General features: G+C 39.0%; 1 protein-coding gene across 11 annotated transcripts in view; it reads left to right on the top strand.

Moving 5' to 3' along the window:
• Window positions 1–18,922, top strand: part of FRMPD4 (FERM and PDZ domain containing 4) — a 900,683-nt gene that overhangs the window by 305,596 nt on the left and 576,165 nt on the right. For 2 of the 11 annotated variants that reach the window (XM_012435185.3, XM_064364516.1), the window contains exon 1: window positions 2,641–3,120. The exons of 4 other annotated variants lie outside the window; for them this stretch is intronic. In XM_012435185.3, coding sequence (XP_012290608.1) covers window positions 3,089–3,120 — 32 coding nt within the window. In that variant the 5' untranslated portion in view covers window positions 2,641–3,088. Of the gene's footprint in view, window positions 1–2,640; window positions 3,121–3,818; window positions 4,365–18,922 lie in introns of those variants that run through there. 5 more of the 11 variants (XM_012435214.3, XM_064364519.1, XM_064364518.1 and 2 more) reach the window with 4 other exon arrangements.

The following is an 18,922-nucleotide window of genomic DNA, read 5'->3' as shown; positions in this document are numbered from 1 at the left end:
AGTAACAGCCCAGGCAAGAAAGTGTTTGATTTTGAGGCAAAAGTGCCCACCTCTGATTAATCAAAGCAAATGTTGGGCCTCCAAAGTAGTCATTTTAGAGGCTGAAACTTTTCCTACCAGTACTGCCAAGTCTGCAGACAGTTCTGGAAATCCTTCTAGAGCTAACATTCATGTGCCTCAACTCATATGTAGCCAACTGTAAACTCGTGCCCAACTTTAAGTGCTCATTTTGTATAAGGTAGAGATGTATTATCATTTCCATTTTACAGCTGAGGAAACTGAGTCTCAGAGAAGTTATAGGACTTTCTCTGGATCTGGTGACCCTGAATCTTTTATTCATGAGTACTTTCAACAGTGTTTGAAAGTGTATCTGGTTTTCAGAAATGACCAAATGTCACTTGAGCCTAAGTAAAGCAAATTAAGTAGATTCTCAAGGTTGGATAATTCAGTTTCTGATTAGTAAATCCCTACAAGATCTAGAAGGAGCCTTAAAGATTATCCAGGTTGATAAGAAAACTTCAGACAACCACATATGTACTCAGGATTCCACTTTTTGGCTTTTGTTTTAGGCAGATCTATTTCATGCTGAACAAATCTATCCTAACCTTTGCAGCATATGCCTGTCACAGAGAGGGGACAGAGCTGAGAGACCAACTACTTCAATCTCTGCCCCTCTGCTAAGATGGCTTAAAGATAAAATCTCACTGTGTTAGCATGTTTCAAGGGAGCAGCTTCTTCCATTGTTATATTAATGAGAAACAAAGGAGGAGGGGTGGAATCTCTTTGCTTTAGAAAACAATATCAATCCATTAGAAAACATACTAGATAATTACTATATGAGAGGTGTGTAAAGACCTGTAGAAGTCAGTCATTTCCCTTGGTAGCTATTATGCTGTGGAGAGATGGCATCTGCACCATTCATAACAGTAGCGCACAAATTGGCACAGGGAGAAGGCCAACAGCAAGCTGTTCCAGGTAGACCAGATGTCTTGAAGGGAGAATCTCTCTCTCTCTCTCTCTCTCTCTCTCTCTCTCTCTCTTTCTCTCTCTCTCTCTCTCTCTCAGTAAACACAATGTCTATTTCCTGTCACTTTCACTGTTGAATAATAATTAGCTATTTGGTATCTGGAATAATTCTTGATAAATAGAGTTATGCTTTTAAAAAGAGCATCCCAACTGTTCTGTTCTTAGAAGGAAGCACTTTTTCAAAACACATTCTCCAAATGCACTGTTTTATCCCGTTTTCCCAGTCATGAGGTGGTATTGTGCTGCCAGATGTTGACTCAGAGATGAGGGAATGGGAACGTGTTGGTGGCAACTCTCTTTGGGGAAAGGTAGAAAAGGTGAAGGGAAAAAATAACTAGAGAATCTAAGAAGGCCTTTGTTGCCATCATTAACACTCAGTGCAAAGGAGGTTGAAGGATGCTGGGTACGTGGATGGGTAGGGAGAGGGACAGACATAAGCCATGAAGTCATTCAGAGATCAGTACTCACTGGGGATGCTTGGCCAGCTTTGGTTTGGCTGTGAATCCAACGGTCATACGATTTGTTCATTCAACAAATGTTTCTTAAGTTCCTTCTACATCTGGGGAAGTGGTCTAGGCATTTAGGATCCATCAGTGAAAAACAAAAACAAAACAAAACAAACATCTCTGCCCTTGTGGAGCTACAGAGGGAGATTCAGACAAAAAAAAATCCTAAAGATAAAAATAAATTATATAATGTGCTAGTGGGTGATAAGTGCTATGGAAACAAGAAAAAAGAATAAAACAGTTAATAGGGACTTGGAGTCCAGGGTGTGAGAGCCTTTTGCAATTTTAAACAGGCTTTTTAGAGGGGGCTTTTTGGAAGTGGTATTGGTGCATAGATTTGACAGGGTGGAGAAGCCAGCCATGCAGATATCCCAGGGAAGAGCATTCCAGGCTGAGGGAACAACCATTGCAAAGAGCCTAAGGTGGGAAGATACCTGTAGAGTTTGAAGAACAGCAGGGAGGCCAGAATTGCTGGAGCCCAGTGAATGTGTGTGTGTGTGGGAGGCGGGGCTCGGGGTGGGGGATGAGGAGCAACAGAGAAAAAGGGGAGAGGGAGGTGGGCAGTAATAGTTGAGGTAAGAGAGATCAAAGAATGAGGGACCTAGGGTCTTGCTGGTCCTTGCAGGAGTGCAACTTTAGCTTGACAGAGAATGGAGAGCTTCTGCATAGTTTAGATCAGACAAGTAACCTTATGTAATCCATATTAAACACACACACACACACACACACACACCATCTCTTTGTCTCGTATGTTGAGAATAGATTAAGGCATAAAAATAAAAGATTTTTCTAAACATATTGCCTTACTTATACGACACGGTTGCTATGAGACTCCAATGCAAAAAAAAAAATTATTTTAAAAATTATAAAGCACAGTGCAGACCCAAACTATAATTATTTTACAAACAATGGAGTTCAAAAGCCAAGGTCCCTCTCGCCTCTTCTGATCCTTGGCTAGTAACTGTATTCATGCAATTAAACTAGCCTGTGTAAAAGAAGCTGCAGGAAAATTGATAACTATGTATTCAAAAAAATGTAATTTTATGCCTGAGTTTTAAGCCATTTAGATTTTGCAGATTGCTAGTTATTTTATGTTCTGTTTTTGAAAGAAATGCTTAAAAAACAACAACAACAACGTTACAATGCGTTAGTACTAGGCTTGAATACTGAAGACTTTAAATCTAACAACAGACCAGGAGAGGAGCAGAAGTGTGGGAACTTTAAACCTATTTCCTTCTTAATCCCCTCAGAGAGCTAGACTGGAGCACTGGCTGGATCTTCCAACGTTTCTGGGGGTGCTCTCTGTTCTTTGCGGTGGCCCTGCCGCCAGGTGAACGCTGCCGGTGGGAGAGCACACACTTAGTGCGGCCAGCTGACCTTCACAGTCTGGGGGGAAATTTTAAAGGATTGTGGAGAAGAGGCCTTGAGACTCCAAGAGGAAGAGGAAAAGGGGGCCCAATGAAGCCTGAGCCTCCCAGGAGGTAGAACTGAGTTAATTGAACAGGGCTGATTATCCAAGGTAATTATGTAAAAGAGAAGGCTAGGAGGAGTTCTAGATGGCTGCAACTTGGAGTTTACTCTGCCTAAGGTGAGTGTTTGTTTCTGTGTTTTTGCGTGTCGGGCAAGGTTTTGTTTTGTTTTGTTTTTTTCTTCCTTGTTCCCTTCACCCACGGCTCAGTTTGCAAAAGCAGCTCGCTCTGCATGCCAGACCCCATTCTCATCCTCCTCTTCCCTTAGATTCCGAGCCGGCTTAGAATTAGCCTCCGCATCACGGGCTCCTGGGACCCTCCGCTCTATGCCCCTCAAGGAGGGAGCAGCTGTGTTCAGCCCCCTACCCGCAAATGCCTCGGGTTCTTATTTGGCCGACACTCCCGCGGTGCTGCTGTCCAAAGACACACCTTCCTAGCCAGCCCAGTGGTCACGTCTCGCCAACGCGGTTCGGGAGAAGCACTGGGAACTCTGCGCTCCCCAAATCGAACCCGCTGCGCTGGGCATCTCCCTTCCCTTTCCCTTGACAAACCACCCAGCCTCAATCATCCCTGCTCCTTCCGATTGCTAGTTTTGTTTACGGAGCAAACCGAGGCTTTAGGCAACCTGCGGTTGCACGGCTCTCTTTCGGCTTGGAGAGGGAGGGGTAGCGTTCACAGTTCTCCAGTGTGCCATAGACTGTTAGACCAGATCCTTCAGATCTGGAGGCACGCGCAGCGGGTGACAGGAGAGTGCCCCCTCCCCCCGGGCTGGTGGGGGTGGGGAGAGGAGTCGGGACTTGGCTTGGGGAAGGAGGCAGGGAGGCAGCTGCAGTGCTGCGAGGGGTGCGTGCGCGTGTGCCCAGCTCGCCTGCCGCCTCCCGGCTCCGTCTGCGCTCCTCCGTGCGCGGGGCACGGGGTTCCGAGGGCCGGGAAGCCAGAGCAGCGCCTCTCGCCCAGGCCTCGCTTCCCTGGACGCCCAGCCGTCCCCGGGGCCAGAGCGCACGGGGCGGGGCGCGAGACCCGGACCACGCTTCCCGCCCCCGCCTCTCGCGCCCTGCCTGGCTCCCTCTCCATTGAGTTTTCCTGCCGCGGGTGCCCATCAATGGTCCTGCTCGGGGATGCACACGCAGCTCGCGGCCGGAGGGGGGTAGTAGCCGCCGCCTCCAGGTGCAGGCTCTCCCGGGCCGCCGCCGCCACCCGCTGTCGCCGCGACTCGAGCCCCAGGCGCACTGAGGTCCTGGCCATGGGGCTGCCGAGGCTGCTGTTGCTGGCGTGAGAAGGGGCGACGGAGTTGTCGCGCTCGGGGGTCCCCGGCTGCCTGCATGGATGTCTTCAGCTTTGTGAAGATTGCAAAGCTCTCGAGGTAGGGGCTGCGCGGGTTCCGTTTGCACTCAGGGCCGCTGCCGCCGGCAAGTTGGTACCTTATTTTTCGGGAGGCTGGGTACAAGCAAAAGCTGGAAAGCGCGGCGGGGTTTAAGATAAGACTGAAACGAAGTGGCCAGGGTCTGCCACATTCAACTTATTTCTCACTGACTGGCGAGGCTTGTGTAGCCACGGGTGTAGACCACACACAGAGAGGTACACACACGCCCTCACCAACACACCGATATTCACGACAGTTTGTTTTCCCTAAGGAAAAGCCCCAGTAGTGTTTGGGGTCCCATGTATAATTCAGGGCTAAGAGAAGGTGGTTGTAATTGCTACTGCTAGGGAAAGCCAGAAGAGCTTGGAGCTTGGGTGCCTGCCTTTCCAGCTGAGGAGACCAAAAGTGCTGCTCTTCCCCCCACTCCTAAATTAAACCTCCACACCCCCACAAAGTCAGCTCCTAGGCTGACCAGGTGCTCCCAGTGGTAACCTAGATGGTGAGGTCATAGAGATAGAAAGAAAGACTTTCAGCCTTTTTTTTTTCCCCGCAACTATATTCTTAAGCCTTGAAAGATTTAGAGATTTTCTTCTAAGTGGCCATGTTGTTAAAACACTAGCTAAAACTAAATCATCAATTCAGACAGGTTTCTTGAATAGTACTGATAAAGGAGGAACATTTCCACACTTGAGCCGGCTAGGTGTTGCCTGGCCAGAGCACTCCTCCAGGTCTTCCACCCTGCTTATGCTTCCAAAGTCTTGTCTGTGGTTCTTGCTGTGTGGCATTAACTGGGAAGAGCCAGATAGGACAGGTCTTAGAAAACCGTGCCCAACCTTCTCTGCCCCTGGAGCTCTTTATAGCAGTTACCACCAGGACATAGGAGGTAGACAGTTGGGTTTTTCCAGGATGTAGCTTAAAAACTTACTTGCAATATGGACAGAATAATCCCAGGTTTTCCTTCAGTCCTGAGTATCAGAGTGAGATGTGTTGATTGCATCAGGCAGGGATGAGCAGCTTCCAATAGCCCAAGGTAGAAATGTGCGTTGATTTTGTTTTATTAAGTTCCATTTAGACCACTTCAGAAAGGTTATGTTTGGATGTTGCCATTCTCTCCTACATCTACAGGTCTTTGTTTTTCCTGCCCATCTCCACCTTCCCTCTCTACTAACATGGGTCAGTCTTCATGCCACAAGCAGATTTTCCCAGGGAGACGAGCTCAGCACAACTTACTCTAGGTAGACTGGAGATATACAGTTGATGGGTAAATACCTTTGTCTTAGAGCAGCTGTGGAAGAGGTGTTGTCGTGCAGATCAGAAGACTAATGTGTTAAGCAGTGGATGAATGTGGTGTGGCAAATTGTTTGCTTTCAAGCTGATCTCATAGAGGGCCATTGCTTCACACCACTTTTCTATTAACTTCCTGCGTGCTTCTGCCTAGGGCTAGTTTCTAAACAGCTGTCAAATAATGAAGCAGCTGTGGGCAAGTTTAGAGATTGAGTGGTACCCTCTGTGTGATGGACAGAGATACTGCTAAAGGGAAAGGGAAGTTCAACCAACAGTATAGTTCGAAGTAACTAGGATACTTTTTGGTGGCCTCAGATGCTAAAAACAGATTAACAAAACATCTAGAGCATTGATTTAGTCCTTAAACTTAGGAGCTTTGGAGAGGACTGTGTCATTGAAAAGAAGTTTTATATTCTTTTTACTAAATTCTAGGATGCCTACCTGATATTCACAAATCTGAGTTTTTGCAAAACTCAAGCCAGGCTGTGGGGAGTTTAGTATCTTATTTTAAAGAGAGTTTAAAATTTAGTAAATGAGTGTGAGTTTCACTTTCTATCCTTAATGTGATCCAGTAGAGTGTTTATTCTAAAGACAGAAGGTGCAAATGTTCTGAGCTGATGTGCCGATTAAGAAGTCTTCCATCCATAGAATTCTTCCTTTTCCTCAGTGTGAGCACAAGGATGGTCCCTAAGCTGAGATAGAAATACCTTTAGAGGGTCATAAGCATGTAAAAACACATGTTTGCAGTTGCTTGTTTCTGCCTTGGGAGGAAGAAAATCTTGTATGTGTTTTAAACACTGTTACAGAAATCAAGTTCTTTTCTCAAAGGTGAAGTATAAAAGTGCTTATACTGCAGGATTTTCCTGATTTCAGAATGGATAATCTTCCTAAAGGATTTAGCTTTGATCAGCATGGTTACTTGAGTGCTTAAAATTCCCTTGGTTTAGAGGCAAACACATGTAGTTACCCTGGGTCTTGGCCTTGCCTTTGGTTCCTGCAAACTTGAGTTTCTAAATGTTAATTCAGAAAGCATATATTGTAAGTGATATTTGCTTAGTGTTCTATCTGTGAGTAAATACAGTGTAATTACAGAGAATTCCAAGAGAATATTAATCGATACTGGATTAAGTAAACTGCATATTTTGACTTTTTAAAGTGTCTACATTTAACTACTTCCAGAATCTATGCCCTTGTAATCGTGGGAAAAATCAGAATTCACATTGCCCCTCAAGAACCCAGTATCATTAAAAAAAAAACTGCTGCCAAGTGTTGGAATAGCTGGCAAGTAGTTGGGACCCTATATATCATCTGTTAGTTATGACCCTTGATTGCATCCTTCATGGGTGGCACAGTGTGTCATGGTTCTATCTGGAAATGTTTTTTCCTGTACTTCTAATTTTCTGGTTCTTAAACTGCTTGATAGTTTACATGCAGTTTTACTTCACTGTTTCCTTGGTAACAGTTCTATATCATTTTCCATCCTTGTAGATGAGAGCATTACAGATGATTGGTTTATAAACCAGTAATAGTATAAAAACAGACATATATTTTTATTGTTACTGTTCTTTGTATTGACTATTTTATTTGTAAAACAGATGCATTCTTTCAAATGTTTATAGAAGAATGCAGTCCAGTAGAAAAACATATGATTATGCCCCTTTTGCCTGAGGGAGATGATTTAAGATCCAAAACTCATAGGGGTGTTATTAAATTGAATGATATGTTCATAGATTGAGTCCCTGATTTGACTTCTTTAAGCAAAATGATAGACTTGATGATAAAGATTGAGTCCCCATTATTGATATGAAGATGATTTCTATAGTAGTAGGTAAATTTGGGGAGTGCTTTATTTTGCATTTTCTTATAGTTGCATGAGTTATTTTGTGGTATGTAGCAGTGACTAATATCTGTCATAATGAAGAATGCTGATTTTGTTACAAATATCTTACATTTGAGGAAAAATACAAAATATGTGTGTATAATTTCCTTCGATTTTTATGTCAAATTCATTTAGATACTACTAAACTTCTGTCTTTTATCTTTACCTTGTTCAGAATTAAATATTTCCCAGGGAAAAGGGGAAGCTAAAGAAGTAATGCAAAAGGTCAAAGTTTTCCCATATCTGCTATTTTTATTGAGTAATTGTATTAATATTGCTGATAATAGTGAGCTCTGGAGGCTAGCAATGAAAAACCTCCAAAGACTCTGGATTTGAATTTTATTAAAAATGCTACTTGCTCATCTTCTGAGTCCTTTCTAAGTTCTGCTGATTTTTGTAGCTGTCAGGATGTGAAGTGATGAACAGTTTCATAACAGAACTAGATTCCTGTTTTAGGAATATTTAACTCTAGTTTCCCAAGGGTTGCTAGTTTGAAGCTGTGAAAGTCTAGTTGCTCACAGTTCTGGGAAGAAGGCATCTAGTTCAGGCTTTGTACCATTTCAAGCAGCTTTCTCTTATTATCTGGGGCAAGTGAGTTTCACCTTCTTGCTATCAGAATTTGGTAAAGACTGTCAGCTGCAGTGAAACTTACTTATACTTTAAATGCATGACCTGAAAAGTTTCACTTTCTGCTTATGGTCCTTCCAGCTGTTCATTCTCTCCCTTTATACACACATACACTGTTTAACTTCAGTACTTTGTTATTTCACTTGGGGTTAACCCTGGAAGTTTAGCTGTGAGAGAACATATATTATTGGTGAACTAGAAATGTATCTTTACGGAATGAACTTGAAATGACTGGTTTCACACTTAATAAGAAAACTCAAGACCATTTAAAAAATTTGTTGAAGCATACAGTCTTGAAATCTACCACCCTTACCATCAAATAATCTCAAACCTTGAAAGCTAATCATAGGAGGAAAAGAACATCATGAACAGGCTAAACCAGGGGTTGGCACACTGTGGCCTATGTGCCAAATCTGGCTTGCTGTTATGGCACAGACTATGAGCAAAGAATGGTTTATTTTTAAATGGTTCAAAAATATCAAGAAAAGAATAATATGAAATTAAAATTTCATTCTCCATAAATAAAGTTTTATTGGAACACATGTCCATCCATTTATGTGTTATCTATGGCTGCATTTGCCGGACAACAGCAAAGTCGAATAGATGCCACAGAGACCTTATGGCCCACAAAACCTAAAATATTTACTCTCTGGCTCTTTATAGAAAAAGTTAACTGACTCATGGGTTAAACAATGCCTTTTCCTGTTTTCTCCTCTTTATCATTATCAGCACACATGTGGGCACACACATGTCAAATAGCATATTATAATAAATACTTGCATTCACTGATGCACATTGCCAACTAATATAGACCTTATCTTTATTGAAACTTCTGATCTCAAATTACTTATTGAACTGTTGGAAACTGACCAGTAGAAGTGGACATAATTGTCCTACTGGTTTCTCGAACTTGGGAAAATTATGCATGCTTATTCTTTGGTCACCAAGTTGACCTGATTTTTTGGGGGAACTGGAGAATTACTTTGTTAGGGTGATGTCTGCCTTCCATAAACATCCAGTTCAAAATGGATGGAAAAAGAATGGGTGATACTACTTGTATAGCCTCAACCAATGTGTGCTGGTGAACTGATAATCAAGTCAACGGGAGAAAGCCTAGTATTTCCTTACAGTACACTTGAGCCATCTGGTCCTAATGGCTAATGACCTTCACTAATCTGTTTCCAAATGGAAATAAAACTTGATAAGTATATTTAGTTGTAGGCAGAGGAATGGAGGTAGGCTGTATCAATTTGGAGTTGAGTTTAATCTAACTTTCCTATGATTTGACTGAGAGCATTGTAATGAAAAACCATAGACTACCTTTAGTTCTTTATAGCAAAAACATATCAAAAGTATGCTGCCTTGCTTCTGAGTAATTTAGGTCATTATGTACTTAAACTCTGAAAATTATCTCAAAGAAATCTAAGCCTTAGTTTTAGATAACAAAGTTAGCATTCCCATTTTTTCTTTCCTGGCAAAGAGATGAGAAGGGTTTTCTGCCAGAACTGTTCTTTCAGAAATATATTTTCAGGTATGGTTTACAGAATTTGGCATAAGATAAATAGTCTATACTAAATAATTAGTGAGTGAAGTCATATGCAATTCATCTAACATTTGTTGCAAATAAATTGTCATATTTGTTTAGCTGGACAATTACCATGTCAGTACTTCTTTCTTGAATGTAAAGGAATACACACGTTAAAAGTGAATAGCCTGCTCTTGAACTTAGTCTCAGAGAATGAACTTTTATTTTTCTTTTGACATTTGAAGTGTATATATATACATATATATATATTTTTTTTTTGGTAATTGATGGTTAAAAAGTCATCAACTTGTATTTATAAGGAGTCTCTGTTTTATTCCTTAAGCTCAACAAGTAAAGTTATGATAATAAAATGATTTTTTATAGATGTCAGTAAGTTTTTATTTTAGGAAGTCCTCTTTTTGAATGCTAGGAAAACACAATTATTTCTATGAAAGAAATGTTTCCACAGTTTGAAAATGAAAAGTAATTTCCCTACAATTACAATTTACTACAGGATTTTAATTTTTATTTTGGTTATTTTTTATAGGCTTCGTATGTTTTATGAGATTTGCTTAATTGAAAACAATAACGTGATTACCTGACAAAGATGAGGTTCAAAGAAAGCAGTAGGCAAAAGTTCATAAAACTAATGTTAAAATTTTCCAAATGAATGTAGGAATGAGTGTATTTTTCTATTGAACTGCCACAGCTATTTAACTGGTCAGAGACTGGTGTGGGGGAGAACACGCAGCCATCTGGCTAATTCAAAGCTGTTGTATTGATTCTACATTGATTAAAAAAAAAGAGAGAGAGACAAATATCTAGGACTCCAGTTACAAGAACCATGGTAAAATCACATGGTCAGTATTTGTCTCTTTTGAAATTCACGATCCTAGTCACCAGTCTTTACCCCAGTACAGGAGTGATTAGCAGTCTCAGGTATACAGTGATGAAGTCTGGAATTAGTTTTGGTGTAAATCCCAAACATACCCAAGTGAATTATGGCCCAGGGCAATGTCCCACTTTATAGCCTATGGCTTGGGCTGGCAAATTATAACCTATCTGATGTGTTTAGTTATTTTAGAAAGCTTTATGGCCATTTTTATAAATAAAGTTTTATTTAAACACAACCATGCCCTTTTGTTTCTATACTATGGCTGCTCTTGGGAGAGTTGGATAGCTGTGACGGAGACCACATGGCTTGCAAAACCTAAAATATTTACTCTCTGCCCTTTACATGGGTAGTTTACTGTTCTTTGATATCTCTGCCCAGTACTCAAATTTCCCTTTGTGGCAGTCTGGGTGTCAGCCTTCTTTACTAGCAGGGGGAAGGATGGATATGGTTGGAAGTTCACCCTTTACACAGTCAGGGTATACTTGCCAGCCTCCCTCTGGGGGACTTAAACTGTCAGTACTTACAATACCACTTGTAGGTTAACTTAGAAGGTTTATAAAGTGAAAATTGGATCCTCTCTGTCCCCTCTGTCTACCTGCTTTTAAAGGCAAAGTCCATCATTATCTTTGCCCTTTTGGATTTGACCCAATTCACTTGGTTCCTTTGAGAACCATATTTCTCCACATTTGTTATTCCACCTTTCCTGGCTTAACTTCCTATTCAACACCAAATACACCTATGTATACACAGACACACACATACCCCTACCTCTAACCATGTTTAGAAGTTCTAAAAAGCACCACACTCTGAGTCTTTGCATAAACCCTTCATTTTGTCTGGAACAATCTTTATCTTGCCTCCTTTACACCTGGAAAATTCCCATCTATCTTTTATGTTTCAGCTTTTAATCTAAGGTTGTTCCATGTCACCTTCTCCAACCTCCCAATTCTGGGTTAAATAGCTCAACTGACATCTTTCATTAGTGAAGATAATTTCACTGCTTTAACAGATTAGCCCCTCATTTTTTAGTGGCTTATTTCTTGTTTGCTTGATGAACAAAACAGGTATTTCTGATGGTGTGGGGGAACTCTGCTATGTTCAGCCATTCTGAGAACCTGGTAGGACTTTCTCACCTTCAGTATGATACCGAAGGTTGCCTAAACATCCATGTTCAGCTGACAGACGAGTGGAGAGAATGGTAGAAGATTGGGTACAAGGTTTTTAAGGGCCATGCCCAGAATTTAAGTATACCATTCTACCCTCATTCCATTAGCCAGAACTCTGACCCTATGTAACTGTGAGGCAAGCTGGGAAATTTAGTCCAAGCGTGCACCCTATCTATGCTGGATATCTCATGCCCTGCTCTTTTCATAACGTTTCTTCATTGTGTGGTAGACTGCACTTTTGTTCCCAATTATTAAATCTTCCCTGAGTCCAAGCCTTTTCTGTGTGACATTGTAGTTCTACCTGCTAGAGGTGGAGGGTACTTCTTTGCCTCATTGCTGTTGGGCTTGGCCAAGTGACTTGCTTTGGCCAATGGAATATGGACAGAAGACAGGGTATCTGTTTTGGTAAAAGTGTTTGGTAGGAGAATGCCTTTGAGGCATTGTACATTTCTTAAAAAAAAAAAAAAAAAAAGAATGTAAAAAGCAAAAAGCTCTTAACATTGCTATATGAAGAACTGCCTAGTTTAACCTGTTGGTCCTAGAAGCTAGTTTCATGTCGCTCAGCACCATCAGGCAAACCTGTGAGCATGAAAACAGATGCTTATTCTTATATGACACTGTTATGCAGCATTGTTGTGGCAGTGACTGACTGGTATAGATTGTATTATAATTGAGTCCAGTTTTGACCTGTGTCTCATTTATGAACTCTTCAAGGGCAAATCCCCTTGTATTAAACCTCCTTGGTTTATAGTAGATACAGGGGTATCTGGTTTCATTGCATTTTGGTTTATTGGTGCCTTACAGATATTGCACTTTTTATAAATTGAAGGTTTGTGCCAACTCCACATCAAGCAATTGTATCAGCACCATTTTTTCAACAACATATGCTCATTTCAAGTCTCTGTGTCATATTTTTCTTTAATATTACTATATCTGTTATGGTGATCTGTGATCAGTAATCTCGGATGTTGCTACTGGAATTGTTTGCTATTACTATTGGAATTGTTTTGGGCTGTCATGAACCACACATATACGACGGCAAACTTAATTAATAAATGGTATGTGTGTTCTGACTGATGTACCAACTAGCCATTCCCCCATGTCTCTCCCTCTCCTCAGTCTCTCCTATTCCTTGAGACATAGCAATATTGAAATCAGGCCAATTAATAACCCTACAGTAACCTGTAAGTGTTCAATTGAAAGGAAGAGTTGTGCATCTCTCACTGTAAATCGAAAGCCAGAAATAATCGTTTGTTGTAGAAGGCATGTTGAAAGCTGAGATAGACCAAAAACTAGACCTCTTGTGCCAAACAGTTTGCCAAGCTGTGAATACAAAAAAAAAAAAAAGTTCTTGAAGGAAATTAAAAGTGCTACTCCAGGAAACACACAAATGATAAGAAAGCGAAACAGCCTTATTGCTGATATGGAGAAAGTTTGAGTGGTCCAGATAGAAGATCAAACCAGCCACAACATTCCGTTAATCCAAAGCCTAATCCAGAGCAACACTCCCTCTTAAATTCTATGAAGGCTGAAAAAAAGTGAGGAAGCTGCAGATAAAACGTTTGAAGCTAGCAGGGATTGGTTTGTGAGGCTTAAGGAAAGAAGCTGTCTCCATAACATGAAGGTACAAGGTAAAGCAGCAAGTGCTGATGGAGATGCTGCAGCAAATTATCCAGAAGACCTAGCTAAGATCAGTGGTGAATATGACTACGCTAAATCACAGATTTTCAGGGTAGACTAACTTTTGATTGGAAGAAGATGCCATCTAGGACTTTAATGGCTAGAGAAGAAAAGTTAATGCCTAGCTTCAAAGGACAGGCTGACTCTTTTTTGAGGGGCTAATGCAGCTGGTGACTTTAAGTTAAAGCCAATGTTCATTTGCCATTTCAAAAATTCTAGGACCCTTAAGAATTATGCTAAATCTACTCTGCCTATGCTCTAGAAATGGAACAAGGAAGCCTGGATGACAATGCATCTATTTACAGCATGGTTTACTGAATATTTTAAGCCCACTGTTGAAACTTAATGTTCAGGAAAAATAGATGTCTTTCAAAATATTACTGCCCATTGACAATGTACCAGGTCATCCAGGAGCTCTGAGGGAGATGTACAAGGAGACTAATATTGTTTTCATGTCTGTTAACACATTAACACAACATCTCTTCAGCCCAATGATCAAGGAGTAATTTTGACTTTCAAGTGTCATTATTTAAGGAACTTGGCTGGTCTGAAAGTAGTCAGTTATCTCAATTGACTGTTCACAGTCATAGGTTGAACTTTTTGTTCTACTCTTTTCCACATTGTCACTACCATACTTGACTAGTCTGAAAAAAAGAAATATATTTTATATTGTTATAGCTGCTATAGAGAGTGATTCCTGTGATGAATTTGGGCAAAGTATATGGAAAAGCTTCTGGAAAGGATTTACCATTCTAGATGCTGTTAAGAACATTCATAATTTATGGGAGTAGATCAAAATATCATTAACAGGAGTTTAGAAGAAGTTGATTCTAACCCTCATAGATGACTTTGAGTGGGGGTTCAAGACTTCAGTGCAGGAAGTAACTGCAGATGTTGTGGAAATAGCAAGAGAGCTAGACTTAGTAGTTGAGCCTAAAGATGGGACTGAATTGCTGCAATCTAATGGATTAAGGGTTGCTTCTTATGGATGAGCAAAAAAAGTGGTCTTTTGAGATAGAGTCTACTCTTGGTGAAGGTGCTGTGAGCACTGTTGAAATGACAACAATGAATTTGAATTTAGAATATGACATAAACTTAGTTGATAATGAAGCAGCAGGGTGTGAGAGGATCGACTCCAGCTTTTTTTTTTTTTTTGACATGGCGTCTCACTCTGTTGCCCAGGCTGGTGTGCAATGGTGCAGTCTCGGCTCACTGCAACCTCTGCCTCAGCCTCCCGAGTAGCTGGGATTACGGGTGTGCACCACCATGGCCAGCTAAATTTTGTATTTTTACTAGAGATGGGATTTCACCATGTTAGCCAGGATGGTCTCGATTTCTTGACCTCTTGATTTGCCCTCCTCAGCCTCCCAAAGTGCTGGGATTACAGGCATGAGCCACCATGCCCAGCCAGTTGACTCTAGTTTTGAAAGAAGTTCTGTGAGTAAAATGCTATCAAACAATATCACATGCTACAGAGAAATCTTTCATGAAAGAAAGAGTCAGCAAACTTCATTGTCTTATTTTGAGACATTACTACAGCCACCCCAGCCTTTAGCTACCACTACCTTGATGAGTCAGCACCCATCAACATGGAGCCAAGACCCTCTACCAGCAGAAATATGATGACCCACTAAAGGCTCAGATGATCATTAGCATTTTTTAACAATAAGGTGTTTGTAAATTAAGGTATGCATATTGTTCTTTTAGACATAATGCTATTCCATACTTAGTAAATTACAGCATAGTGTAAACATAGCTTTTATATGCTCTGGGAAACCAAAAAATTTATGTGACTCATTTTATTGCAATATTAGCTTTATTGCAGTAGTCTGGAACCAAACCTGTGATATCTCTGAGATATGTCTGTACTGAGTAAGTATTTGGTGAATTGTGAATGAATCAAAGTGAGACCATACTGTATTTCACATGATGTCAAATATTGATTATCACAGATATGGCTGCTTCTGTATGTCATTCATCAGATTGGACTGCTCCTCTGATTTTTAGGATCTGCTGTCACTGCTTATTTATTATAGCCATTTTGCCCTTGGCAGTGAACTGTTTCCTACCTCTACAGCTTGGAGCCCAACCCTACATCTGGACCCATATCAGCCCTACATCTGGGCCGATATCAGCCCTACGTCTGGGCCTATATCATCTCATTCTCATATTTTTTTTTCTTTCCCTTCCTTCTTGTCCTGTAAATCCTAGTCTTCTCTAATTATATGCATTTTGTCTTTAGTGCCAGGAGAGAATTGTAGGTAATATTGTAAAATAGATATAACATTTAAAGAAAATAGAAGGCTAAGTGACATCATTGCTGATAGAAATTCAAGTATTTGTATATCTTTTCTTTATATGTTCTATATATTAAAAACTTTTTACAGTAAAAGCATCCTACTTTAACAATCAGAAAAACATCTTCAAGTATTGTAAAATACTGAAAGATTTGATAACGAGAGTTTCTGTACTTAAATGTGATATTAAAGAACCTATGATCAGGTATTTTGCATACAGTATATAGAGAAAATGAAATTTTTTAAAACCCAAAAGTGAAAAACTCACTCTACTAAATGAAAGGCATTGTCTTACTAAAATATATATATTTGACCTAGAGTTAGTTTTTATATCGCTCTTTTGAAATACCACACTGAATGAACAAATTTTAAGAAAAGGGCCTATGAAAACTTTGCTTAAAAATTAAAATACAGCACCACCTATGAAAAAAACAGAAGGAAATGCTCTACGCAGTGATATAGAACAATCTCTGAATACATTTATTGTTAAGCAAAAAAAAATAGATAAAAAAAAAACCTTTAAAAAGATGAGGGAGATGGAATATATATTTTTTCTTCTTGTGTTTGCATAACAATGACTGGAAGGATACACACACAAAAAATAACATTACTTAAATCTGTAAAGTGGTAGTTTAGAGGGTTATACGTGAGAGGGGTGGGGTACAGGAGGACATGAATGGTTCTCCACGTCCCCAGCCACACTTTGTATTTTTATTTTATTTGGATTTGAAACCCCAGGTATATATTACAAAGTAAAAAATAAGCTTAATTTCAAAAATGCTAAAAGAATACCCATATAAATTCAAAGGTCCAAACATATCCAGAAATTCTTCAAATATTTTTCTGATTGTAAAAGTAGGATACCTTTATTGTAAAAAAGTTTTCAATACATAGAATGTATTTTAAATGATATATAAATACTTGAAATTCTATCAGCAATTATGTATAGACTTCTATTTTCTTTAAATTTACAACTGTTTTACAGTTAACATAAATACATGATTCTATCCTTAAGTTTGTACAAAATATTTTGTTCCCATATCATTAAACTTTCTTTATAAATATAAAAGTAACAGCTACACGTACCACAGTTTACTTAATGATTTTCTATTTATTGACATTGATATTTTTCCAGTGTTTTGCTTTGGATAACAATGCGATGAATATCTTTACAGCTAAGTCTTTGGATTTCATGGGCAGATTTTTTTTCTTATTATATTAAAAATCGTATACTGAGTATTTCAAACCCTATAAAAGACAGGAGGTAATCTGAGATGCCATTAAAATGATATTCAAATTTTATGCTAAAAATGTGGGCATTCTAGTTCCTCAAAGGTATTGAAGTTGACAAGGAGCATTTGTCACAGGAGTTAACCTAGTGACAAGACTTGAAGTACTTGGTGATGGGGAAAGCTTGAGTAATGGTAGTTGGAATTTCAGGTGGATTTGAGCAAGTTGGGCCTTTGTCTCCTTATTTGTAAAATGGGAAAATTATGCAGTATTCCCTCTAAAGTTAATTATATTTCAATAATTCCATCGTTTTACAATATAATGAGCAAATTCAAAGAAATTCATCTATGAGAACCTAGATTAAAATATCATGCAACACTATGCAGCTGTAAGAATAAAGAACAAGGAAACACTTTATGCAGTGATGTATAATGATCTCTAGGACATATTTATTAGTGAAAATAGCAAGGTTCCCAAAAGTAAATATGCTTATATTTACATAAAAATACTGAAAGGATACATAAGAAACTAACAAAAATGGTATTAGAATGGGGGGTAAAGGAGAAGAAAATCTATTTAGACAACAGAAAGAAGATTGGATAAATATAATCTCACAAAATGTGATAAAATGTTGAAAAATCAACCCTGGAGAAAATATAAATTGCTAACTCAGACAGTTCTAACCTGAATTTCTTAGTTTTCTCTATTTTGAATGAATGAAACATAAGAGATAGTTTAATATATTAAGGATATGTATCATAAAAGTATAATAGAAATTTCAGATCTATAAAATTTTAATAACTTTATTAGCAAATTAAGATAAAGCTGAAAGATCATATCATTATAAAGATGATCTCTTACTTTTTGCATAGAATTTAGTATTCTGAAGCAAAATTTCTTCATTTTTAATATCAAGATAAGGTTTTCTCTGATAGGAATATAAACCGAAAAATATTTGTGTGTTCCCCACCTTTCACTCAGGAAAGCTTATATGTTTTTTCAACTTAAATTTTATTAATTGTTGACAGCAGTCTTCAAAATCTTATCCTCTGATGATCTTCTATTCACTTGATGTTTTTTAGAGAACTACATTTCAGGGATGTATTGATGGATGTTTCCTTTAGGATTGTAATTTGATTATGATGCCATTAGTTCGTAATTTGGCTTTCCGGTTGAGATCATGTTGACAGGCTGAAGAATAGTGTTATTTAACTAAGTTGATGAAACACACATAGGAGGCAATAAAGCGTCTAATCCTTCTCTACTGGTTAGTGCTTTACTTTATCTCCCCTTCGTGCTGATGTGGTCATGTAAACTCCATAAACTTCCATTTATCTAGAATATAGTGATGTATAAAAAAGGCTAGCTATTATAGGTATATGTGCTAACATTTTTTAAAGATCATCTGAACACAAGAACATATATGCATAACACTATACTGGACATAATTCATAGTTTTATTGCTAGCCTACAAGTAATTTCAGATTTTTCGCTGTGTCCTAGAGTTGGCAAACCATACCCTGTGGGCCAAATTCAGTCTGTTGCCTGTGTTTGTGTTAAGCTAAGAATGGTTTTTACGTTTTTAAATGGTTCCCAAAAATCAAGAGGAGAATAATATTTCATGACACATGAAAATTATATGAAATTCAAATGACACTGTCCATAAATAAGGTTTTCTTTGGAACATAGCCATCCCCATTCATTTATGTATTGTGTACAGTTAAAACAGTAGAACTGTGGTTGCTACAGAGACCATATGGCCTACAAAGCCTGAAATATCTGCCCTTTAGAGAAAGTTTGCTGGCCCCGGTCCTATACCATCAAATGTCTTCAAGTGATTCTTGTTGCAGCCAGAGAGAATTACAAATGAATATGTAGATAGAGATTTAGATATATACATATTTTTACCTTTAAATAATACAACTTTGCACTTACAGATGTTTGTCTGTATAAATGTTCCTACTGTAAAGAGTTA

The sequence above is a fragment of the Aotus nancymaae genome, unplaced genomic scaffold, assembly GCF_030222135.1.
Source record: "Aotus nancymaae isolate 86718 unplaced genomic scaffold, 86718_ANA_hifiasm-v0.15.2.pri h1tg000058l, whole genome shotgun sequence".
Classification (NCBI taxonomy): domain Eukaryota; kingdom Metazoa; phylum Chordata; class Mammalia; order Primates; family Aotidae; genus Aotus; species Aotus nancymaae.
Note: the sequence above shows the minus strand (reverse complement) of the source record. Positions and strands in the feature narration are given on the sequence as shown.